At 39.1% G+C, this 25872-nt stretch overlaps 1 protein-coding gene across 3 annotated transcripts; it reads left to right on the forward strand.

Moving 5' to 3' along the window:
• The first annotated feature begins 105 nt into the window (after window positions 1–105).
• On the forward strand, window positions 106–25758 carry lrrc56 (leucine rich repeat containing 56). Of its 3 annotated transcripts, none has more exons than XM_057836216.1 (12): window positions 106–591; window positions 7970–8057; window positions 8377–8437; window positions 9064–9160; window positions 9276–9473; window positions 12171–12339; window positions 12427–12630; window positions 15094–15161; window positions 16137–16279; window positions 20486–20682; window positions 22023–22353; window positions 24837–25758. In XM_057836216.1, exons 1-12 carry the CDS (start codon window positions 433–435, stop codon window positions 24922–24924), a joined length of 1803 nt encoding a protein of 600 aa, XP_057692199.1. In that variant the 5' UTR covers window positions 106–432; the 3' UTR covers window positions 24925–25758. The 3 variants fall into 3 exon arrangements, with proteins under 3 accessions (XP_057692199.1, XP_057692198.1, XP_057692200.1); XM_057836215.1 differs by having other exon boundaries at window positions 108–591; window positions 12424–12630; XM_057836217.1 differs by having other exon boundaries at window positions 109–591; window positions 12424–12630; window positions 22047–22353.
• Window positions 25759–25872: the final 114 nt, after the last annotated feature.

Below are 25872 nucleotides of genomic sequence, written 5' to 3' on the forward strand. Positions count from 1 at the left end.
GTGCACGAGCCGAATTCAGGACCAGCGCGCACTGTTCGCGGGAGCGCGCATGACCAACTCGTTGTTTGTAGATACAAACATCACTGTACTTCACTTACGACAGGGATGATTATTAGTTTTTTTAAAGGAAAATGCTGCATGAATTCAAAACACACGTACATAACTTTTACGCTATTTACGCTCCACTTGCATACAATGAGAAGACTTCCGTGTTTTGTGGGTTGCGCAAACTACATTTCCCACGCAGCTGTCGTTACCGTATCCAGGAAAATGCGAGGGGTTGTCAAGCAAACATTTGACCGCACCGATTGGCGCTCGTTGGATGAAAAACATGGCAGAATTAGCTTTTTCACAAGACAAAGATGAAACTTGGAAGAAAGCGAGGCTCCTTTTTGCAACACGTTTTCAAGATAGGTGGTTTTAGCAGAGAAAATGAGTGATGTGTGTGTGAAACGGGATGTTCGGCCTGGTTCTGGTCGGGTCCGGGTGGCTGTGATTGATGAATCAACTCCATTTAACCCAGCTCCTGTCAGGAAAATCCAAGGGGAGACCGAAACTACAATGGAGCTCTATCTGTCTCAGGAAAGACTGGTAAGGTCAGCCAAAAATGTTGGTGCAGTATTGTTATTTCAGTGCATTGAAGGTGCCAAGACAATGTTCTGATCAATGGCGTAGATTAGCATAGGAACGGTAGGGACATAACAATACCAACTTTCAGGATGCTCAAATTGTCCCCACCAACTTTTGAGCAACCTTGTTTGCATTATAAAATGAGTTCAGTTATATAGGGCGGAAAACACTCGGGTGACTTGAAGTTCAGCTCTGAGACTCCTAATTTGGCCAAATTTCAAAATTGTCCAATATGCATGTGTGATACATCATTGGAAAGCTTAAAATCTGAATTTTATAGGGGAAGTAAAATTTTGAGCAGGAGGGCATTTGAAAAAATAAAATAAACAGCAAAACCCTAACTGGAGGTGAGAGCATGCAAGAGCATGATTAAAGACGCCATGATTTTAACGACATATTATCGCGTACTTACCTTGTTTCGATCCAAAAACTCCATGTAGCATGTATCACCGAGTGTCAAGACAAAGCTGTGAATGGCCACAGCAGTATTTTGGGGGGATTTTATGGGCTAAACATGGTAATATAAAGAGGTTTGCGATGCAGAAATCGCAGTCATCAAATAGTGGATGAGATTTTCGTTTTGATCAGGGCTGTCAATATTATCGCGTTAACGGGCGTTAATTATTTTTTAAAATTAATCACGGTAAAATATTTGACGCAATTAACGCAGATGTCCCGCTCAGATTTAAATGACAGTACACTGAAACGCTCACTTGTTGTTATGGAGTTTTGCTGCCCTCTGCTGGCGCTTGGGTGAATGACCATCTTGCATATTGCCTCAAACAGATTATTACAATGAGGCCGTTTATGACATTAAGAGTGAAGAGAATGCCACCGGCCGCTTGGGGGCAGCGCCGTTCCATACTCATGTTATTTCTTCTAAACGTGGGAGAATTAGTAGTTGTGAGACGTTTGTGCTGTATTCACAATGCAATGCAAATTGCTATTTGTGCTCCACACATATTTCGGTAAGTTTTCTTTGTTTTAGTGGCAATTATGTGTCTCTTGTTGTATTTTGGGTAAGATATGTACAGATACTGTAAGTATCGTATAGTGAAAGCACAACAAAAATAATATTCCTATCTCTCCCCCAAAAAATAATGTTCACAAAAAGAAAAGCACTTCAGTCTATAGTAATGAGGCCCTATTCTGACACACAGTTAAACAATAATGCAAAATGAACTGGCATTCCATATCAAAATAGCTATGCAAAATACACGTAAAACATAAGACTTTGGTCACTCTATTATTATTATTACTATTATTTTTATTCTTCTTATTATATTAGCTCTACTTTTGATTGAAAAGTTTACAAATTTTATTAAAACGAAAACATGAAGAGGGGTTTTAATATAAAATTACTATAACTTGTAACTATAACATTTATCATTTAAGAACTACAAGTCTTTCTATCCGTGGATCACTTTAACAGAAAGAATGTTAATGCCATTTGTGGATTTATTGTTACAATAAACAAATACAGTACTTATGTACAGTATATTGTATGTATATATCCGTCGTGTGTCTTATCTTTCCATTCCAACAATAATTTACAGAAAAATATGGCATATTTAAGAGATGGTTTGAATTGCGATTAATTGCGATTAATTACGATTAATTAATTTTTAAGCTGTAATTAACTCGATTAAAAATTTTAATCGTTTGACAGCCCTAGTTTTGATATATTTACCTTTTTAAATGTGTTTTTTCGATTTTTCTTTGTTTGGATCGATTATTTATCATCATTAACATTTCAGGGAAAATGCAACAGTAACAAAAAAAAAACAAAAAAAAAATAATTAAGCGATAGTTATGAGGTAGATATCCATGACTTTTTTACAGACGCCATTTTTTTCATTGTGATGTAATTTGTTTAAAAGTTTTTTTGTTTTTTAAACAAAATATTAGACATCAATTAATGATTCTAAGCTAAAAATAACAAAAATTTCGAATAATAAATACGATTACCTACATTTTTATATAGCTAGGTTGGAACAAAAGTGGTTGCGCGACGTCTGTAAACGGGGGTTTCCAGGGTAAAACGGACATATTTAAAATAGTTTAGGGGCTTAATGTGCCTTGAATATGCTATGGCAGCTGAAGTCAGTAGGCATCTAGCCTAATGCAATCATGTCCATAAATGGTAAATGGTGTTAAACTTATATAGCGCTTTTGCACCTTTCAAGGCACTCAAAGCGCTTTACACTATCTCGCCATACACCTACTGGTGACGCAGCACCAGGAGCAACGTGGGGTTCAGTATCTTGCCCAAGGATACTTAGGCGAGTTCATCAGGGCGAAGAATCGAACCCACAACCTCTGGGTTGGGGGACAACTACTCTACCACTGAGCCACGCCACCCCATGGAATGGAGTTGTTTTTCACAGAAAACTGCTGACAGTTAGTTTTGCCTCAGATAATCATGGGCTTTTAACTGCCAACCAGCAAGGCTCATAACCTATTTTGTAAGATGAGTTAATCGCCAAACAGACACACCTCCTTATCTGTACAGCATATAGGCAACACCGAGCTCTCTGTTCAGTGTGCATTTCTCTACACAGCTTTTGTTCTGTCATTGAATACACCCAGAAATTTCTGAAATTAAAACTGCACAGTAATGATCTCTTGCCTCCAGTCTTTTATTTAGCAATCCAGTCTAGCCGTCTTACCTGAATTGAAAACGAACACGCGAAGGACCTGAAAGACTGCCTTCAACACAGCATATAGACATATTGTTCTATCTAACACAGCAGTTCTTTTAGGTTAAAATACAGCAGTTTATTTTAAAGAGGGGTGCAAATCAAACACTAAGGGTGTCAACAATAATCGATGCGGCGATGCATCCCGATGCGGGGCATGGACGATTCGATTCGATGCAACAAGCCGAATCGATTCAGCACATTTTAAAATATATAAGTACTTTCAAAAATCTTCCCTGCGCAATTCCGGTGATGCAATGGATTTGGTTTCCCCATTTGTATTATTATTCTCATGTTTAATTTTTTACACACCGCATAACTCTGGTCAAGTTTCCCACCAACCTCGTAGAAGCCAAAATGTCTCCAGATGTCTGCTTTTAATGTGTTAGGTGCATCAATAATCTTTCTCGCTCCCACTTTCTCCGCTTCAGCCATTGTTATGTTATGTCCTATCTCTCTGCTCTCTCTCTTAGAGCTTAGTTCGGGCCTAAAAAATCCAGCCCGACCCGACCCTGCCCCGTGTATTAAAGGCCGAGAGCCCGAAATTTTACGTTTTATTTGTAGGCTCGAGCCCGTTTTATTTGTGAGGACTCAGCAGGAGGAGCAAATGCGGGGATGCAATGCGTGGTTGCGTTTTGTGTGATCACAACTGGGACGATGCCTATGTGCAGGGGTGCACATAAGTGTTCCGCATGCGTACTGGAAGTAGACAAACGCGCTGGCCCTCAACGGGTTCCATACGCTTTTGCGTACCGATGGCTGACCACTGTATTTGCGGCGGACACGAGAAAATAACTTCTCAAAATGTCGAAGAGGCAGGCCACACTGAGTAATTACTTCCGTGTTCCCCCACCCCCGTCAAAAGACAGACAGACAACAGAGACGTCACCGGAGCTACCGAAAAAAAGGACTTTTGCTGAAAAGTGGTTACAAGGGGTATCATGGCTAGAAGCAAATGATGCTCGCACGGAAATGCGGTACAAAATGTGCCGTGAGAATCCCAATGTCGCCGATAAGAGCAGCGCAATTTATGTAGGGTCAAAGAATTTCAGCCATCCAAACTTTGAAAAGCACGAAAAAAACAGAGAGCATGTGGCAATTAAGCAAACTATCGATGTCAAACAGGACCCCACTCGCCCTATGGACAGGTGGCGGAATAAAGGTAATGAACAGCGACATGCACTGACAAACGTGTTTTTGCTCGAATTTTACAAAGCTAAACATGCACGTTCAATGAGGTCTTATGAGGAGGACATCCCACTTTTAAAAAGGCTTGGAGTTAATTTGGGAGCCGCATAATGCCCTTTATTTGGAATTGGTGCTTTTTATTTCTTTACATTTCACTTCAAAGTAATGGCAATTATGTTGTGCCAGTTGATGTTAATCCAGCATTAATTGTTAATATAATTAATTGAAGTTAATTGGCTCTAAGTAAAGCTTGTCATAAATTTATCGCATCAGGCGGGTCGGCTCTCAAGCTCAATGAGGACCAAGTCACATCTCCAGGTCCTCCTCTGAGTACCTGGGCAAAAAAATTATGTGCACCCCTGCCTATGTGCATAATGATAAATTAAAACCTGTCTTTTGTAACAAATTTTCCCAGATAAACAAGACTGTAAGATGCATATTCAATACACATTTATATCGTTTATATTTGTGTGTCTGTTCTATAAGGTGGATAGTTCATGCGTCATTCCTCGGCAAAATGCAATAGACATTTATTTCAATTTCTTCGAGTTGGCAGAAAAAAACGTTGCAGTTTTCTTGATGTTTAAATAGTCTACATATTTTTATTATAATTATAAATGCATTTACACAATGAAATAACGCTGGAAAGGTTTGTTAAATATATTTCTGTGTGGGATATTGTGCTCACTATACGCGCCTCTCTTACAAGGAGAGGAACAGCAGCATATTGAAAAATAAACTAAATACTTTTAAATAACATTCTTTATTTTAATGACTCGCATCAGAACACACAAAAGAACAACCTGCCTTAAGGAGCACTGAAACAAAATAAAGACGTTTTAAGGAACACCACAAACTCCACGATGTCCTGCTTAGCACGAAGAGGTGCCGCCCTTGAAATAAATGATAATAACGATGTTTGACTAATATCTTTTAGGCCAGTACAGTTTTTAAAATGTGCCAGTCTTTCTGCTCTCGTACGAGAGCAAAGCGCCACATTTGTTGAATTCGGCAAGGCCGACAGTTTTCTGTAACATCTTCCACTATCAATTTAAATCCTTTCCACACACCACTCGTGGATTCTTGCCTTTTCAATCAACTCGTCTTTAGTTTGCTTTTCACCTCTTGCGGCTCTATATTTAAATTCAAAAAGGAAATACCAGGATGCAGCATTGCAGACTCGCGGAGAGCGCGCCAAGAGCGGGTGGGGAAGATTAAAAGGAGGGCGGGGCCACGGCGTTCATGTGCGCAAACAACGCACTGGCTCATGTTTGTGATTACAAAAGCGCCTTCTCTCTGTTTCATCCAATTTATTTATATTATTATTATTTATAACAAGTATTCCTTAGTTTAACATCAATACATTCTTATAGTATACAAATATATATTTATTTAAAAAAACGTTAGCGGGAGTGAAGTCCGGCCCGATCCAACCCGACCCGAACGTAAATTGACATTTTGGGTTCAGGTTCGGGCTCAAGATCTAGGCTCAAATGTAGAGCGAGCTACTTTATATTCAAATATCAATCAATTCCCTGGATTGTTATTGTGATAAAGATGCTGCAGCACTACAATATTTTCTTTGTCGTTTTCTTTAATATTTACTTGAATATTTTTATTGATGGGTCGTTGTGACTAAAATACAGTGACTGTTATTACTGATTTTGCACAGGAGTTCAGATGTTGCACTGTGTGAAAGGCTGCTACTGTGTGTAAAAAAGAAAGCACTAATTAAATGCTGTGATCTGTTTATATATATATACTATTTTCATCTGACTTCAATCAGGAGTGACACAAGAGCCAATAAAAATTTGTTTAATGTCTGACCGCTTGTGTTGCCTCATGGTTCACGAAAAATATGCTTTGCTTTAGAATTTTAATGCATCCCAGGCTTTAATGCATCGCGATGCATTGCCGAATCGAACCGAACCGAATCGAATGGTGACCCTCTGAATCGAATCGAATTGGATCGAATCAAATCGTGGCCCTCCGAATCGTAATCGAATCGAATCTTGAGGGCAGTGCCGATGCACACCTCTATCAAACACAACAGTTCTTTTGTGTTAAAATACAGCAGTTTATTTTAAAGAGGGGTGCAAGAGCAGAAACTGCTTTTTCAGCCTTGTCTGTGTTTTCCGCCATAGGTAATTTAGATTGTCTTCCCATATGTTGTAAGGACAGAATTCACCCTACCATTGTTAAGTGAATTATTTATTTTATGTTCAGACTTACATTTACCCAAGGGCATAGGTTTGCATAGGGACGGTAAGGACATAACACGACCAACTTTTCAGGATGCTCAAATTGTCCCCACCAACCTTTAAGCAACCGTATATGCATAATATAATGAGTTTATTTGTACAGGTAATTTAAATTGTCTTGTCTTCCCATATGTTGTAAGGAAAGAATTGACCCTACCACGATTAAGTGAATTATTTTCATTGTGTTTAATCTGCAAGATTTCAAAATGTTTCTTTATTGGTTTTTGAAAATAAAGGTTTGAATTGAATGATGGTGCATCACCGGAAACCATTACACATGAAAGTTAGTATAAGTCAAAACACATTCATTTTTGCATCGATCGTTTAGCGGTTTAGCCTATCAATTAATTAGGTTCATATTCGTGAGAAATACAGCCCTGACCCCCATTAAAACCAATTTGTTTGGCCTTGTTAATGTCCCGTCCCCAACAAAAATTGTACATATAGGTTATGCTGTTATATTGCGCCTACCAATGTTGAGACCAAACCTACGCCCTTGGTTCTCATCAGGTGCATCCCAGCGGAAAGAATCTTGTTTTACAATTTGTAAAAAAAAAACAAAAAAGGTTTTTGATTTTATGAAGTATAGTATTGTAGGGAAAGGGTCAATAAAAGCTAGTATTTCCAAGTAGACGAAATTGCCAATTTAAAGAATCACTCGATTTTCAAGGATGGCAACCAGCAGGTGCCATCAGGCCAGCAGGTGTTTAATGTACCTTAGACACTGTAATGGACAAGAACATCCTTATTCTGCCTTTCACTTTTCTGGCCTGAGTCAGGGTATAGCCTGTCTCTTCTCCATAGTCAACTGGAGTAGGTTGCATGCAGCACTGCCTGTAACCCTCATCAGGATGAGCGGTACTGATAATTTATGAATAAAAGATGTTGCTTTTTGTTTGTTTGTTTGTTTGTTGGACAAAATACGACATCAGTAAAATGGATCACTTTCCGGGCTATCAATGATGATCTTTCATAAGACATTGGTTGAAAAACACTATTCTGTGTATCCCTACTGAGCCCACTTTAACTAAAAGTCAGCTCAATGACAAACAATGTGCCATAAAAATCGATTGAGGATTGTTTTAAGTATGGTTAAAAATGGCTGGTGATTTTATACAGCCAGAAGTCCCTGTATACTAGTACCAACAGTACATCTGGACAACTTTGCCAAGTTATGCTTGCCATTCACAGGAGCTGCTCTGCGGAACAAAACAGCTGTCTCAGGTAACCTCACTAGAAATCTGCGTGCAATCTCCAGAATACAGCCTTGGGAACTTTGGTGAGTTATATAGCACATTAGAGCATCTGCAGGTTAAATATTGCATTGTTCTAATAGCAAACTATTCTAATAACACGATAGTATTTTCTATGGAATTTTTAATTTTGCTTTCATATTAAGACTAGTCTTTGTCATGTGGATGTCTGTTTTAATATAAAGTAACTATGCAACAATAACAAAAACTATGTATGAAAGATATTCAAAATAATAAAGTGAGCACCTGACCTCATTTGGAATTAAAGTGGAAAAGCTTCATAAGATTCATTAAAATGGTCATTTTATTTGATATTTATTGTAAATAGGTGATGTCATTCTTTAGGTTCTTACTTGCCCAATCTGGTGCTGCTCAAAATGAACAACAGTGTGCTCATATCTGTAAGGTGAGTAGAACTGACACAATAACTGACATATTGAGACGAACTATTTTCAACCTGATTTGGAATCTATTTTCTGACTTGCTTTGCTCAATAAACACCAATCAATGTTTCAGATCATACATTTTGTGTTAATGATTTATTTTACTTTGTAGGTGTAGTGTCTGAAATGGTCTGGGGCATCACCTAATCTCCTATTTGCGTGGTGTTGTCTGTTAATGCTTTTCAGAATAAACTGATATGATTAACATATATTTGGGGATTTTTTAGTACTGAGTTTTCATCTCTTTTTTTCTCTCTATGAGATGTAAAAATGAGCTTGGCTTTTAAAATAGCTTAAGGTAGTTTAAAAATGTAATATACACTCTTTAAATTGCTGCAAGTTTTATTTATTTATTTTTTGGGATTGATATTTCAAACAGCAAAAGCCACAACAACTTAGGTTAAGTCATAAACAAGCATTGGTATGCTCCAGCACGCTATAGGCTGAACTTCATTGGCCTTCAGGTTGTAAAATATAGGGTTTAGATTTCAGTACACAAAGTCTAACAGCATATTTCAATTTCTTTTACTGCGACAGCTATTCACAGCAATGATTTGAAATAATTTCACATGTGCTCTTTTGGTTATAGAGACCTGGGAACCACCCTATCCCATCTACAGATTCTATGGATGTCTTGCTGCTGCCTACAAGATTTGGATGGTATTTCGTCTCTCTCATCTCTTAGGGTATAGTTCATAAATCACGCATTTGTTAAGTTAAAAATAAGTATTTATTTCACAGTTCAAATGTTCCCGTTTTTGTTGATTGTATTTAAAATCTGTTTTACCTTCTGATTTTCAGGAATTATACTTGGCCTTTAACAAAGTGTCGGATTTGAGTCAGGTTGGCATGCTCGACAACCTAGAGGTGCTAGATCTGGAAGGTAATGAAGTGGATGACCTTGTCCAGGTTCAATATCTCAGTTTATGTGGCAAACTTCAGAGTCTCACCTTGGAAGGGAACCCTGTGTGTCTGCAGCCAAACCCCACTATCACACAAGTAGGTCAATATGTTTTTTACAGGAGCTCAGTGATTGTCGTAGTGTGGTATGTGTGCCAATTCAGGTATGCTGCCCCCTTTTAGTGTTCCTCAAAATAATCACTCAATTAAATACAAAGTTCAGGGTATACCCCGCTTCATGCCTACAGTCTGCTGGGATATGCTCCAGCACCCCCATGACTTACATGAGGATTAGGGGTACGGTTAATGAATGAATTGATGATTTAAATACATGAACAGTGGGGCAAATAAGTATTTAGTATTTGCACAATTGTGCAAGTTCTCCTACTTGAAAAGATTAGAGAGGCCTGTAATTGTCGAAATGGGTAAACCTCAACCATGAGAGACAGAATGCGGAAAAAAAAGAAAATCACATTGTTTGATTTTTCAAGAATTTATTTCCAAATTACAGTGGAAAATATGTATTTGTTCACCTACAAAAAAAGCAAGATTTCTGGCTGTCAAAGAGGTCTAACTTCTTCTAACGTGGTCTAACAAGGCTCCACTCGTTACCTGTATTAATGGCACCTGTTTTAACTCATTATTAGTATAAAAGACACCTGTCCACAACTTCAATCAGTCACACTCCAAACTCCACTATGGCCAAGACCAAAGAGCTGTCGAAGGACACCAGAGACAAAATTGTAGACCTGCACCAGGCTGGGAAGACTGAATCTGCAATAGGCAAAATGCTTGGTGTAAAGAAATCAACTGTGGGAGCAATTATTGGAAGATGGAAGACATACAAGACCACTGATAATCTCCCTCGATCTGGGGCTCCATGCAAGATCTCACCCCGTGGCGTCAAAATGATAACAAGAACGGTGAGCAAAAATCCCAGAACCACACGGGGGGAGCTGGGACCACAGTAAGAAAGGCTACTATCAGTAACACAATGTGCCGCCAGGGACTCAAATCCTGCACTGCCAGATGTGTGCCCCTGCTGAAGCCAGTACACGTCCAGGCCCGTCCCATCTGCGGTTCGCTAGAGAGCATTTGGATCATCCAGAAGAGGACTGGGAGAATGTGTTATGGTCAGATGAAACCAGGTAGAAACACAGGTTCTCGTGTTTGGAGGAGAAAGAATACTGAATTGCATCCGAAGAACACCATACCTACTGTGAAGCATGGGGGTGGAAACATCATGCTTTGGGGCTGTTTTTCAGCAAAGGGACCAGGACGACTGATCTGTGTAAAGGAAAGAATGAATGGGGCCATGTATCGATAGATTTTGAGTGAAAATCTCCTTCCATCAGCAAGGGCATTGAAGATGAGACTTGGCTGGGTCTTTCAGCATGACAATGATCCCAAACACACAGCCAGGGCAACAAAGGAGTGGTTTTGTAAGAAGCATTTCAAGGTCGTGGAGTGGCCTAGCCAGTCTCCAGATCTCAACCCCATAGAAAATCTGTGGAGGGAGTTGAAAGTCCGTGTTGCCCAACGACAGCCCCAAAACAGCACTGCTCCAGAAGAGATCTGCATGGAGGAATGGGCCAAAATACCACCAACAGTGTATGAAAAGCTTGTGAAGAGTTATAGAAAAAGTTTGGCCTCCGTTATTGCCAACAAAGCGTACATAACAAAGTATTGAGATGAACTTTTGGTATTGCCCAAATACCTATTTTTCACCATGATTTGCAAATGAATTCTTTAAAATCAAACAATGTGATTTTCTGGGGGGGTTTCACATTCTGTTTCTCATGGTTGAGGTTTGCCCATGTTGACAATTACAGGCCTCTTTAATATTTTCAAGTGGGAGATCTTGCACAATTAGTGGTTGACTAAATATTTATTTGCCCCACTGTATTTAAAAGATGAAACACAATGAAAAATAATAGAAGGAAGTTTGTATATGCCTATTTAAACTGAAAATTGTCACTTGAAACATTAATACAATAGTTACAAATCATTTTGGAGAGGTTACTTTTTTTGAGAAGCGCCCCCCCCCCCCCCCCTTTAAAAAAATGTTTCCAAATTTTGTGGTCTAGACTGTTTTTATTTGTTGTTGTTGTCTACATTACTTTTGCAGATTTTTGTGTTTTGGAGGAAAACAAAACACCCCAGTCAAAGCCACCAGAATAATGTGCTTACCACATACTTCATTTTACAACAGTTCATCGAATTGTATTATGGTGGCTCTTCTTCATTGAACAGTTACTGTTGCAGCAGGTTTTGTCTAGGGCACAGTTTCCGCCATGTGCTAATTTATAACAGTGTGGAAAGTTTTGGGGCCACTGTAAGAGAGTTTATTTATGCTCGCCAACAGAGAATTGATTAGGAAACTAGGGCAATGAAAGGAAAGGCTGAGCGGAATCTGTATGAGGCTTGTGCTTTGTAGCAACTGAGGGGTTCTTGGCTTTGCCAAACTCTCTTTCCAACTCACACACACAATCACTTTACGATCTTTTTTCTAAGCCACATTGTCTTTCTTTTTCCGTTGCTACCGGTGGCTCATGTATTATTCCTCTGCACAGTATATCTGTGGTTTTTGTGGAGCTTTCGAAATGTTGACTTCAAACCTGATCAGGTTTTATTCATTCATTCATTCATTTTCCATGCCGCTTTTCCTTATTTATTTATTTATTTAAAGGGGAGGGGGGTTAAATTATCCATTTAAATAAGTTCTATGGTATCTGTGTCAAACCCATAAATGCAGGCACATTAATTTATTTTGCTTCTCTTTACTCACCCTAACAGACAGACTATAATTATTGGGATGCAGTGAGGGAGCTGGTTCCACAGCTACGTTACCTTGACAATGCAAGAGTGGAGGATGGCAGGTTGGGTTCGAGCAGCACCCTGTGGGAAGACTGGGCTATTCTCCGAAACTGTCTCAGGAATTCCTCTCCAGCAGTGACTGAAGACCGTACGCATACTTTTGTGTTGTGGACACACCTGAAAGAAAAGGTCTATATGGGGTTTTTAATGAACCTCTTATTCTTGTATGTAGCAGCTGAAGCAAATGGTGCATACAGCCGGCCGACTACAGCCAGGCGCGCTTCCTCCACTTCTCAGCACCTCTCATCAGCAAGCACAACTGGTTCCAGACCTACATCAGCAACTTCATCTGGGTTTCTTTCCTTCCCAGTCTCCACACCTTGCTCTGTGGATTCAGACTTTAGTGAAGTCGAAGAAGACAGCAGCACCCTGACACATGGTTACATATCCTAATGTTTTTTTTTAAATGAAGGATTTTTTAATTGACTTGTTTTCTTCTAATTGGCTTTTACCATTACAGTCAAAAAAACAGGCAGTGGCATTCTTAGCCCACATGGTGCCCAGGGCGACAAGACAATTTGGCGCCCCCCCCAAATAAAAAAAAACCCAGTCGCAAAAAAGCAAAAATGATTGACCCACATAATACGGCGCATGAAGTGTACTTAGCACAACCCAACAACCAAAACACAGTATTTGCTAAGAATGTTACATTTATTAAGCCTATCAAACCAGCAATACATATGTGCAAGTGAATATTAGTCTAACATCCCAAGCATTAATAACATATTGTAGAAATAATAAAGTGTGGAAGATTCTACTTGTGACTAGTTGGCTCAGACGTGTTGACCACTGCAGGGGCTAGGGGTTAGAGAGCACAGGAGATGAACTCAACTACTTTTTTGGGGTCGTGTGCAGGTTTGCATACATGTACACAAATTAAGTATCTGGTGAATAACATGCAGACAACATTTATGAGCATACCTTAAAAAACACATAAATACATACAACACATAAAAAACATTAATATGTTACATTTATTAAGCATTAAACCGCATTATTTAACTCTAAACAAATTATAATGAACATTGCCACCCTATCTCATTTCAAACCACTACATTCACTGTTCAAATTTATTATTTTGATTAGATGCTAACAGTCATAGCCGATTAAAAAAAACAAAAACAAGCTAACACCTACGAAATTACGAGTGTGAACGATTGAAAAAAACGGACACAAAAACACATTTAACACAAAAATTCCTCCACCTAGCATTGTGCGGAATGTTCCTGATCTATGTGCAAGGGCTTTACAAGGCACTCAAATCATCGTTGACGGAGCAAACACATGAACCGGGAAACGCAAGTAAAAAAAAAAACAACAATAAAATAAAATAAAAAAAAGATTCTTTGCACATTAAGAATCCAAGTCAACCCTAAGGGACCACTTCCTTCAAACGCTACCCCACGTGGGTTTTCTCTGTGTACTGCGGTTTCCTCCCACATCCCAAAAACATGCATGGTAGGCAGATTGGACACTCCAAATTCTCCATAAGTGTGACTGAGTGTGAAAGGTTGTTTGTCTAAGTGTGCCCTGTGATTGGCTGGCAACCAATTCAGGGTGTACCCTGCCTCCTGCCCATAGACCCTACTCACATGACGTCGCAACCACGCCCCCGCGCCATATTGTCCGTCAACTCGTCGTGTTGACGCATTACCGCTACGTAAATTCCTCCTATTATGGCGTGTTTTTCTGCTCGTTAACATTAATAATCAAAATGGTGAAGGCGTGTGTGGCGGTCGGTTGCAATAACAGAGAAGATAGACGGAGAGACTTGAAGTTCTACCGTATTCCGAGAAACCCGGAGAGGAGAGCGAGATGGACTGCTGCAATTCGACTAGAAAACTGGGCTCCAAACGATTACCACAGATTATGTAGTAGTCATTTTATATCTGGTAAGATGCATTTAATATATATTTAGGGGGGTTTTGGGCTGACAACCACAATTAAGATCATTGCTAGGCTAATCGCCGACAACATACACTCAGACGTTGTGAATGAACTACCTGAAAATATATAATTATAAGGGGATAATAAGACAGTTGTCATACAATTAATTTACAATTTCGCTATTGAGGTCAAAAGCCAAAAAATAAATTCAACTCGGGACAATCTGGAGTAGTGCTATCGCACTTCATATTTATTACATATTATATATGTATGTAGTGAGAGTGCTATCGCTAAACCATATAAACATTAAAAGCCCTAGCTCCATTGACAAATGACATGAAATACATTAGACTTGACAGTGGATATTAGCAAGAACAAAAGATTTTGAATTGAAAATTTCGTAACTCACCTTCCCGAGCACAAGATAGGTTCCTGCCGAATTTTCGTGGACGAGGACCTGTTTCACCCAACCAGCAACGAAGTATTTATAAGCCTCCAAGCTCTTAAAGTTTTTCAAACTTTCGTGAGAATAGGCTGATTTTGTGTGGACAAGATAGTTGTAAATATCAGGGTAGCAGATGTCAGGCAGAGACGGCGAAGACAGCGGGTCGAAAAACATCGATTTAGGCATCAAATATGGATCTGGCGAATGGATAAACAAGCTTTTCCATATAACGCCTTTTATGCAACGCATCCAATGAGTTTACAGCGTCAGATAACACCGGGGCTTCCATGAATTGCTCTATAAATTGCACGACTAATTGAAACCATTGAGAGAATAGGGCTTAAAAATGACGGACAATATGGCGGCCGGATACAGCGACACGTCATTTTGTGACGTAGGTGAGTAGGGTCTATAGTTAGCTAGGATAGGCTCCAGTGCCCTCGCGACGACTTGTGAGATTAAGCGGCATGGAAAATAAATGAATGTATTCTGTTTATATGCTGTGTGCAGGAGCTGGCAAGATTCTGTTTTGTGGAAACCCTGCAAAGGCAATACGGGCAAGACGTGAAAAGTTGAGGGTAGGTGGCATGTCATGATAAGGTATATTTCATTTTTATGTGAAATCGCATTTTGCTGTGAGAAGCAGTTGAGCTGCAACTATGGTTGCCATATTTGACAGTAGTAGTCTACTGGCTATTATTATTTAGTGTATTTTAGCGAATGTGCAGCTCAGCTTTTTTTAAAATCCCGAAGTCTCTTTACACAACATTTTTAATTTTATTTTTTACTTTTTTTGTTATTTTTTGTAAAGTTGAGAACTGAAACATTTCTGGATTGACATTCCGGTAGGCTATGGTCCAGCAACCCCCCACCCCCATATGGAACCAACAATAGTACGCATTAGGATTTACTCAAGCAAAAGGTGAGCAAAAATGGAGTTAGGGGAAGATAAGTAAGATAAGAGTGCGATACGGTCAGGTGAGTTTGCAAACAATGTTAGTAATGTATAGTGGGTAATCCGGGCTTGGGACAAATCACCTGTGAGTTGTGATGAGTCAGGAGTACAAGAAGCAAAGGAAGTATAATAGGGAAAGAAGTGGCCGCCTGGAATCCCACCCCAGCATTTTGACAAGTAACCCCGTATATGCCCTGGCAACCGGGGACAAAATGCCCCTTCTGCCAGAGGCACCAAATCCCACCCCTGCTGCCGAAAACCATTGGAGGTCCCACCGCCGCACCGAGTGAGATGGGTAGCGGCAACGGTCAGGAGCCTGTAAAGGACAGAGGATGAGGAAGAGACAGGCTCAAAGGAGTGAAAAGTTTATTTTTCAACTGTAGAGCATATATGAAGTCTTCACATCGCTCCAAAAGTCAGTTTTTTTTTTAAAATTTATATTCAAAAAAGCATTTAGTTGACTGGTTGATACTGAACACAGCCACATCTTCAGTTGTAGGGTGGCCAAGATTGTGCAACTACATTATTTCTTGTACTTACCCAGTGGTATTAACATAATGCTTTGTCTTACTGTAATCATATTTATTTTTGTTAACAGACAGCACCTTCCATGCCAACCTTTACCCCCCGTGACTTGTCCATATATGTACCAGAACACATGTATGACCCTCAAGACATAGAAGGCAAAGACAGTGGTGATGTGCTTGCTGAACTTAGAGCTTGGAGGGAGACGCATGACAGGTATAAAACCCAATATTTATTAGATGGAGACAACTAATTTTAAAATCTAACATAAATAATGAAACTCATATAGACAAGTTTCCTGAGCGAAATATGGGTGCCGCCATCTTGGACAATGTCTGCCTCTAACTTCCGGTCAGAAAAAACTACATGAATTACAGTTGAAGTAAGCAGTATTCAAGTTAAAACTGCAAAATTGAAGCAGAGGAACTCACTGAATCTCCATAAATGGATTCAGCACGAAGTTGATGAGACGTAGATGATATTGAATAATTGTTCTTATCACTTCGTTGATCATTCGTGGACAAAATTAGAACAACCGGTCAGCCTGTGTGACGTGAGGTATAGATTGATACGACAGCCACTTGAGTGACCAATATGAGATGAAATTACACATTATGTTACATTTGCCGAATGCAGATGGGCTGACACGGATTTTGTTGTTACAAGGAAATACTACAAGGTATGTACAGTTGTGGTCAAAAGTTTACATACACTTGTGAAGAACATAATGTCATGGCTGTCTTGAGTTTCCAGTTATTTCTACAACTCAGATTTTTCTCCGATAGAGTGATTGGAACAGATACTTCTTTGTCACAAAAAACATTTATGAAGTTTGGTTCTTTTATGACTTTATTATGGGTTAACAGAAAAAGTGATCAAATCTGCTGGGTCAAAAATATACATACATGGATCTGAAAAAGCGAATCATTGACTTGAACAAGTCAGGAAAGTCACTTGGAGCCATTTCAAAGCAGCTGCAGGTCCCAAGAGCAACAGTGCAAACAATTGTTTGTAAGTATAAAGTGCATGGCACTGTTTTGTCACTGCCACGATCAGGAAGAAAACGCAAGCTATCACCTGCTGCTGAGAGAAAATTGGTCAGGAGGGTGAAGATTCAACGGAGAATCACCAAAAAGCCGATCTGTCAAGAATTAGAAGCTGCTGGAACACAGGTGTCAGTGTCCACAGTCAAGCGTGTTTTGCATCTCCATGGACTGAGAGGCTGCCGTGCAAGAAGGAAGCCCTTGCTCCAAAAGCGGCACCTTAAGGCTCGACTGAAGTTTGCTGCTGATCACATGGACAAAGATAAGACCTTCTGGAGGAAAGTTCTGTGGTCAGACGAAACAAAAATCGAGCTGTTTGGCCACAATGCCCAGCAATATGTTTGGAGGAGAAAAGGTGAGGCCTTTAACCCCAAGTACACCATGCCTACCGTCAAGCACGGTGATGGTAGTATTATGCTGTGGGGCTGTTTTGCTTTACAGAGAGTAAATGGGATAATGAAGAAGGAGGATTACCTTCAAATGCTTCAAGATAACCTAACGTCATCAGCCCGAAGATTGGGTCTTGGGCGCAGTTGGGTGTTCCAACAGGACAATGACCCCAAACACACATCAAAAGTGGTAATGGAATGGCTAAATCAGGCTAGAATTAAGGTTTTCGAATGGCCTTCCCAAAGTCCTGACTTAAACCCCATTGAGAACTTGTGGACAATGCTGAAGAAACAAGTGCATGTCAGAAAGCCATCAAATTTAACTGAACTGCACCAATTCTGTCAAGAGGAGTGGTCAAAGATTCAACCAGAAGCTTGCCAGAAGCTTGTGTATGGCTACCAGAAGCGCCTAATTGAAGTGAAAATGGCCAAGGGACATGTTACCAAATATTAGCGCTGCTGTATGTATATTTTTGACCCAGCAGATTTGATCACTTTTTTTCTGTTCACCCATAATAACGTCATAAAAGAACCAAACTTCATGAATGTTTTTTTGTGACAAAGAAGTATCTGTTCCAATCATTCTATCAGAGAAAAATCAGAGTTGTAGAAATAACTGGAAACTCAAGAGAGCCATGACATTATGTTCTTCACAAGTGTATGTAAACTTTTGACCACTACTGTACATATAATTAAAAAAAAATAGTATGTAATTCTTTTTCATTGCAGATAATGGTCGCAATAAAAAACATTTGGACAACGTGATTTGAGTTCTTGTTTTATTTAAAACGATTGATGCATGTGCAAAACAGGTCAATACGAGGAATGTGTTATCTGACAACAGAGGTTAAGGGAGCTTCTCTAATCTTTCACCCGACATTACGAGACCCTCGGCGGCATTCATATGGGCTTTCTCCCGCTGTCCTCGGTAATTCCTGCTCCAATAGCATATCTTAAAGATGCTGGAGTTTAAAAAATTCGTAGTTGGACCTCAGCGATCTCTGCGAACCACCATCTGTCCAAGCCCTGCCTCTCTCTCGGCAGCCCCCAGGAGTCGAGCCGTCATTCTTTAAAGTAGAACGCACGTAGTCTTGATATATGTCCATCAACATACAAGTAGTCATCCCTTGCCTAACAGCGTTTTCCAGCAGCAAACAAACGAACAAAAACTTGTAACACTTGGATTTATGCGGCGCCAACAGGCTTCAGGCTAGCAGCAGCAGCAGTAGTTCTAGTAAAAATTATTAAACTTCATAATTACAATCATTATCATAATATTTATAGCAAAGGCAACAAGTTGTTTCATGCGCCAGATTTTAGGTTTCATATTTTTGGAGAAGATACCTTCCATAACACAGCAGCAGCATGACTACACGAACACCCGGTGTACTGGTATGCCTCAGAGCTTCCTGATGGCGTTTCCACCCACAGCCATAGAGTCAATAAAATACGATAACATTTTATTTGTGGTCACCCTCGGCCACTTTTTTATGGTGTCTTCCCATGTCGAGATGGCAGAAGAATGCGGTATTTCCAAATCGTGTTTTTTCAGTGGTTTTAGTGAGTGATGCTACTCCAGTGCCATTGAAGTCAATGGTAAAATAATCGGTAACGGAAATGGTAGGCAGGTATAGGGAAGTAAAGCGGAAGTACCTCGGGAAACTTGTCTATAAATATAGTGAAATGTTACAATTTTAATCAATGAAATAATTATTCTGTTTAGTAGTTCTGGATGAGACGTCGGCTCAAGCCTCTTCCTGTCCTTTTAGTTTCATCACCATTCTATTTATTATTTAATTTTATTTTACAAGCGCACATGGAATTTTTGCAATCCAAATGTGTAATATTCATTTTCAGTTTTGGGATCCTCTTTGTTCAGTCTGCTTTGACTTTTGATTTTGTCTCGTACCTGGCTCTTAAATAGATGACGAGAGCTAATGGTTTAAACGACAGTGTTTATTTACACCAAAAATAAGGCTAAAACACCAAGCGGGCGTCTCTCGTGTCACGAGGTGGCCATGGTGCAGGCTGATGGAAGGGCTGAACCTTACGCCAATGCAGATAATCTCCTTAAATAGGAGGTAGGCCAGGAAGGAGTCCAATTGGTAGGGGATCACATAGATGTAGCGCTTCCAGGTAAATGGAATAGAAGGGGCGGCGTCCAGACCAGAGGAGGAGAGGACAGAGGAGCGGCCGCACAACCAGGCAATCCCCCCACAGTTTAATGTAATTACGCTCTGTGCACTGAAAAAAAATAACTGGTGGATTTACTTGATAAGGTCATTGTAACAATTTGCACTTGTCAAAGATGTCAAAATAGCAAGTTAATACAAATTGTTGCTTTTATTAAGTATATTTTACTGCTTGCAATATTAAGTTCAGTTCACAAGCAATAAAATTTACTTAATAAAAGTAAGCGCAAATTGCTACAATGATTTTATCAACTAAATCCACTAGTTATTTTTTTCAGTGATGCGGTACATCACAAAGCATATACTGTACAATCGATCACTATTGAGTTTAATGTTGCTGGGAAATCCATGACTGCTTAAAAATATGTTAAAATATATATTCATTCATTTTTTTGTGTTGCTATTGGGGGTGGGAGGTGATTTTTATGAGGCTGAAACTTGGCTGGAAACTCCAGAATATGAAGCAATGGGAGGTAACACAACCCAAGAAGAAGGAACAGCTAAACGGTGTTCTGTGCAAAGAGCCCGTATTTGACAATAGATTCAAATCTGCAAGATTCCAATTCAGAGACGGCATGATTTGACAAGTGAAGTGTGAAAGAACCTGGCTTGTCCAATAACTTGGGCATAAACAAAAACAGAGGTCATGCTTGACGCCATCTTATCCATCTATTTGCATTTTTTCTGGAGTGTTACTTTGTGCATATCAATGTATCGTGTGAGTTAAATAATATATGATCTTAAATGAATCGGCTTTATTTGACTTCTGCATATTCAAGTCGCACACATCTCTTCCAGGCGTCTCCAAGAAATACAAAGCGATAGACTACCGCAGATACTTGTTGTTCAGCATTGCAACGAGAACGAGGAGGCTGATGATGACGATGAAGGAGAAGGATTTGATAACTCGAGCAGTGACAGTTGTAATGAAGAACGTAGTGAGACGAGCCTAGACACAAGCTCCTCTAATTCATCTGGCAAGTCTATTTGCACAGGTAAAAAAATCAGAATGAACATGATTTTTCCTTTTTTAAATCATAAAATCAAAAACGTTACATCAGTGATGAAAGTTGAACTTTGTGATGCATACTGTAGCTCGGGTCTGGAACCTTTTTGGCTGAGAGAGCCATGAGCACCACATATTTTTAAATGTAATTCCGTGAGAGCCGTACAACATGTTTAAAGCTAAAAATAAAAGTAATGTGTGCGTTTTGTGTAATTTCAACACTTTTAACGTACCAATAAGTCTCGGAATTCTTTTTAATAACATAGTTATACTGTTGCTAATCAATGATGAGTGTTTCTTACCATTAATGCGACTTTGCGTGCTGCATGGTTTTGCTGACGGCTTTGTAGTCTGGTTGATACTTGGCTTAAGCTTCATGCAGATGTTGAGAAGCATTATGCACTGAGCACCATCAGTGCACACCGAAATAAATTTTATCCATCGGTAGATTTTTTTCTTTACCGAACTCAGTGAAGGACCTGAATAAATCCTCCCCTCTTATTGTCCCTTTCATAGTCAAAACCTTGCAATCACGCTGCTATAAATAGTTTACGTCCGTTGACTCATACAAAGCGAGAGAAAAAACGGTGCCACATTTATGTCCTTATGTCCCGCTGAAAAGTACGATGCTCCTCGTCTTTTTTTCTTTTTGCCATCTTCTCAAAAGGGTTTCTGAAATTAGATGACAACGCGGAAAACGAAACTGAAAACGAGAAAAGTTTACTTTCTGATCTCGCGCACATAGGCCACTATTTTCGACAACAAAATAAGGCAACCTCACTTGAACAGTGTCTCTGCCTCATCTGTGTTGCCTATGCGATTGATAGATAGATAAATGGCTAGATAGACATAACGACATGTATGTTTGCCAATTTCCACTAAAATTACTGCGAACCGGCTTTCTAGTCGCCGGTTGTAGTATATGGACTACGTGTCCCATGATCACCCAGGGCTCACGCAGCCAATGGCATGGGAGTTGGAGGAGGGCTTAACGTAGCACATCTAGGTTGCTATTTGATGATATCTAGTGCAAAGTGTAGTAGTGTTGCCGGAGCATTAAAAAAGTTAACATATGCCGCAAAAGTCACGTCTGCTCAGTACTGGAGAACACCAGCGTGTGACCGTTAAAGTTTTGCGCAATGTGCAAAGGATTATAACGAAACTTTTTTTTTGTTTTGTTTTTTAAAGAATTAAAGGTTTGTCTGCGAGCCAGATGCAGCTGTCAAAAGAGCCGAATCTGGCTCGTGAGCCATAGGTTCCCGACCCCTGCTGTAGCTGTTAGTCGAGAGTGGCTAATAATTTTGCTGGTTTTCTGACCTGTCATTTCAGACAATCTTAACTCTGTGTCAACAGATGCAGATAACCTTTACTGTGACAACACACATTTGCCTTGTCCTCCTCTGAATTCCAAATCAGGATGTAGTAGGAAAAAGGCAATAGGAATCCGTACGCAAAGAATTCAAATCAATCTGGCCAATTCAGAACAGAATCATCACTTCTGCAGTGCAGAGCACAAAGTTGGGCCTGCCACAAGTACTGCACAGTCAAGCCTGTCATTCAAGCAGCAGACAGGGATAAAAAAGCTTGTTCCCACATCACCTACAAGCATTACCCAATCATATGAATTTCCTAGCCTGCAAGAAGGATACAAGGAATCACGGTAAAATATTATTTATTTCTGATGAAAGTAGTTTTTCTAAATCCCTTCTAATATTTTTTTTAATTCAAGGTTCGGGGTGAAGTTGAGAAAACCAACATTTTTAGTTGGATGATTTACCTGTATGGCCCAGCAAGACTTGTTTTTTTTCCTTATGGAAGCAAAAGGTCGGCAAAAATGCCCATCTGCACAAAAACAGGAGACAGTTTGATAAGGGCACAAATTACAATTATCAATATATCAATAATAAACTTTGAAAGTCAGTACATTTCGATTTTGGTGACATACTGACAGAGAGCAATATTTTTTGCCCGTAAGGAACCAGTAAGCATCAGGATTTTAATACAGCAAAAGGTAAATATAAATTGCCATTCCCACAGAAGAAGACCTATAAATAGGGGTGTAACGGTACACAAAATTCTGGGTTCGGTACGTACCTCGGTTTTGAGGTCACGGTTCGGTTCATTGTCAGTACAGTAAGAAAACAAAATGCAAAATATAAATGTGCTAGTTGTTTATTTCACACCTTTCAACAATAGAAACATTAGCCTATACAAAGCTTGAATTCTGCTCAAAAAGTAGCGGGTATTTAAAGATAATCCAACAACAATTTGCCTTTCAGACTCCGCGTATTGGTCAGCTTTCTTTCTGAAAGAAAGAAGAAAAAAGAAGTCCTGTGCTAAAGAGAAAAGCAATCCCAATGACAAAGGTTTTAACATGTATTTTACAAATGAAATGCCTCAATGAATCTTTTTTTTTTCTTATGAACAGTTTTCCAAAGCTTAATTGGTGGATTTTCTCAAGTTAAAGCGCCACACAGAAATTAATAAATTGTGTAAGCAGGATCTGTGTATTATTATTTATTTATAGGTGCTTTAGCTTATTTCAATTTATTTTACTTAAATGGGCTATTATTTAGTTTATTATGTGTTTATATTTTACAAATGTGATGTAGTATTTATTTATATTCTATATTTTATGTTGTATAACTTTAGTTCCTATGTGAATATTAATTCCTACTTGTTTTGTTGTGGTAGGAGGGTTTTGTATTGAACACGGGGTCGTGTAGGTTATTATAGCAGAGAACACAGTGGTAAATTAACAAAGACAAGTCAGCTGTGCCCCAATCTACCACTCAAGAGATCTGATGGACTCAAAAAGTGGGTTACAATTGCATATTAGTTTGAAAATCGACCGGATCCACGATTTACACGAGTGACTTCCAGTCTGCCCGATCCTAGCTACTGGTAGTAGTATTGACGCAGGAGGGTCGAGTCTTGCGTCAAATAATAAACTCTGCCGTTCTTTTCGCGTGCGTCGTGTTGAGCCGCATCTGGGACACGTCTAACACGCAGCCGCACTGTGACTGGTGTGCATTGGCTGATTGACTTTAACGCCCGCGTTTCACTGCATTCTCGTGGCGGACACGTTGTCACGCCGTTGACGTTTCTGGGTTATACTGTCCTAACGTGTTGGTCCTCATTATAGTAGAGAAGACGGAGAAATATTATCTACAGAAAGAAACTGTAACCCGATCGACTGACAGCCTCGAAAAGTAAGGGTTACATTACGTCAGAAACTCGTTCGGTACGCCTCCGTTCCAAACCGAGCACCACCTACCGAAACGGTTCAATACAAATACATGTACCGTTACACCCTTACCTATAAAGTATATTTAGGTCATAATTATGTGAATTTATCAGATATGATTAAAGGCAAAAGTTAAATCTTCAAACTAGAGAATGTGTTTATTATTGCAAATAACTGAAGTTCTATTTGAGTTAAAATCGAATGATGTAGATTTTATTTTCCAACTGTGTTGGTGCTATACTCTTCAGACCTTCATTCAAATTGCCGTTTAATTGGTGTAAAGAAAATCCCCAGAGACATAAAAACTTATAAATCAAAACGTTTTCACCACAACAAAAACTGTACAACTCAGTTGGGTTAAAAAAAAAAAAAAAGACAAAAAAAAAAACAAAAAAAACAACAACAAAAAACATTACCATAGGTTGACTGGTTTGTTTCATACACAGCCACAAACCCAGTTTTAAGATGTGCAACTACATTATTTCATTTGTTTATTTTTATTTCTTTTCTCAAAAACAATACACTTTTTTTTTCAAATGAGATGTTTTATAGGTCACATTAATAGTGGAAAAAAGTTTTGTTATGTTTTCTCTTGGTCTGATTTTTAAATCAAAGAAATATTTCAAAGGATTGTGTTCACTTTTGCATCAGGCGTATGTGTTATTGTCTTCTTTCACATCCAATATCTACCAGGTAGAAACAAACAGAAAAAAATCCATTATCGTGACGACAAAACTCTTTTGACGCTTTAGCTATCACATGATAATTGTATGGAAAATACCCACTGCGACCTGAAACAAACATTAATGCCAATGGAAATAATATTGCAAGGTTTTTCTCTTTAACTTGTTAAAATTTGTCTGATTTTAATTGGATTAAATTTTTCTCCCTTTCAGTGTAGAGACGGATGTGTACAGCCTGGCAACAAAAGTGAACTGTCAAAGCTCCTGGTCAGAGCGGCGGCTTCAAGTTCTTTCAGAGTGAGCACACAAGTGTTTTCCGGGCTGATGCGCGGCACAGTGTTTTATGTGTGTGTGTTGGCGACCAAATAAATGAAGAACGAGTGAATTGAAATTTTTTTCCCGCTGCATATCATTGACTCTTTGTCAGAGAATGTTCAAAAATCACATTTTAGAACATATTTTTCTAAATGAGGTAGACTGTAGTCCACCATATGACAAGACCGTGCACCATGGCGGCCTTGTACTCCGCAGGGGCTGGGCGGGGGTGAGTGGGTGTTGGATAAGAAAAAAGAGGCAGCTCCTAGTTTGTTTGCTTGATTTGTCTTTCACCCCTATATACAGGTCGTATGACCATTTTGCACATTAGGGCCGCTGCTGGCCTCCACCAGACTTTTCGCATACACCAGCTCTGCATTTTAAACTGTGCTTAAACTATCCACTCATATATGAATACATTATTGCACACATATTTTAGCCATATATTTATATATAGCAGATGAACACAGTAATGTTTGCGAAGTGAAATGAAATTAATAGGATAAACAGAAAGTATTTAATAATTACTGAAAAAAAAATAGGCCGTTGCATGAATTTGGGCACCCATGTGTTTTACTGATTAGATAGTCTTTAGTACTAATTTCTGGAACTAAAAATTTGTTTGATAAGTTGACCTACGTTGACCTACATACATGGGTGGTTTACAAAAGAAAATCTTAATAATTATCGGGGTGCCCAAACTTTTGCATCCCACCATGTGCATAGTATACAGTGTGTGTGTGTGTGCACGTGTATATATATATATATATATATATTTTTTTTTTTATTATTAAATTTATTAGGATCATGGAAGCTTAAACTTGGGGAAAATATATACATACAGTATATCCTGTATATACATAATATAATAAAAATATACAGTACTGTGCAAAAGTTTTAGGGCAGGTGTCCTGCCTAAAACTTTTGCACAGTA

This window comes from Corythoichthys intestinalis, chromosome 5 (genome assembly GCF_030265065.1).
Source record: "Corythoichthys intestinalis isolate RoL2023-P3 chromosome 5, ASM3026506v1, whole genome shotgun sequence".
NCBI lineage: Eukaryota > Metazoa > Chordata > Actinopteri > Syngnathiformes > Syngnathidae > Corythoichthys > Corythoichthys intestinalis.

Excerpts from the sequence above, each read along its gene's own strand:
- lrrc56 (XM_057836215.1), top strand. The coding sequence starts at position 433 with ATGAGTGATGTGTGTGTGAAACGGGATGTTCGGCCTGGTTCTGGTCGG. Across the intron at positions 9,474-12,170 it reads CAAACCCCACTATCACACAA|ACAGACTATAATTATTGGGA; the intron begins GTAGGTCAATAT and ends TCACCCTAACAG. Across the intron at positions 20,683-22,022 it reads TGGCAAGTCTATTTGCACAG|ACAATCTTAACTCTGTGTCA; the intron begins GTAAAAAAATCA and ends CTGTCATTTCAG.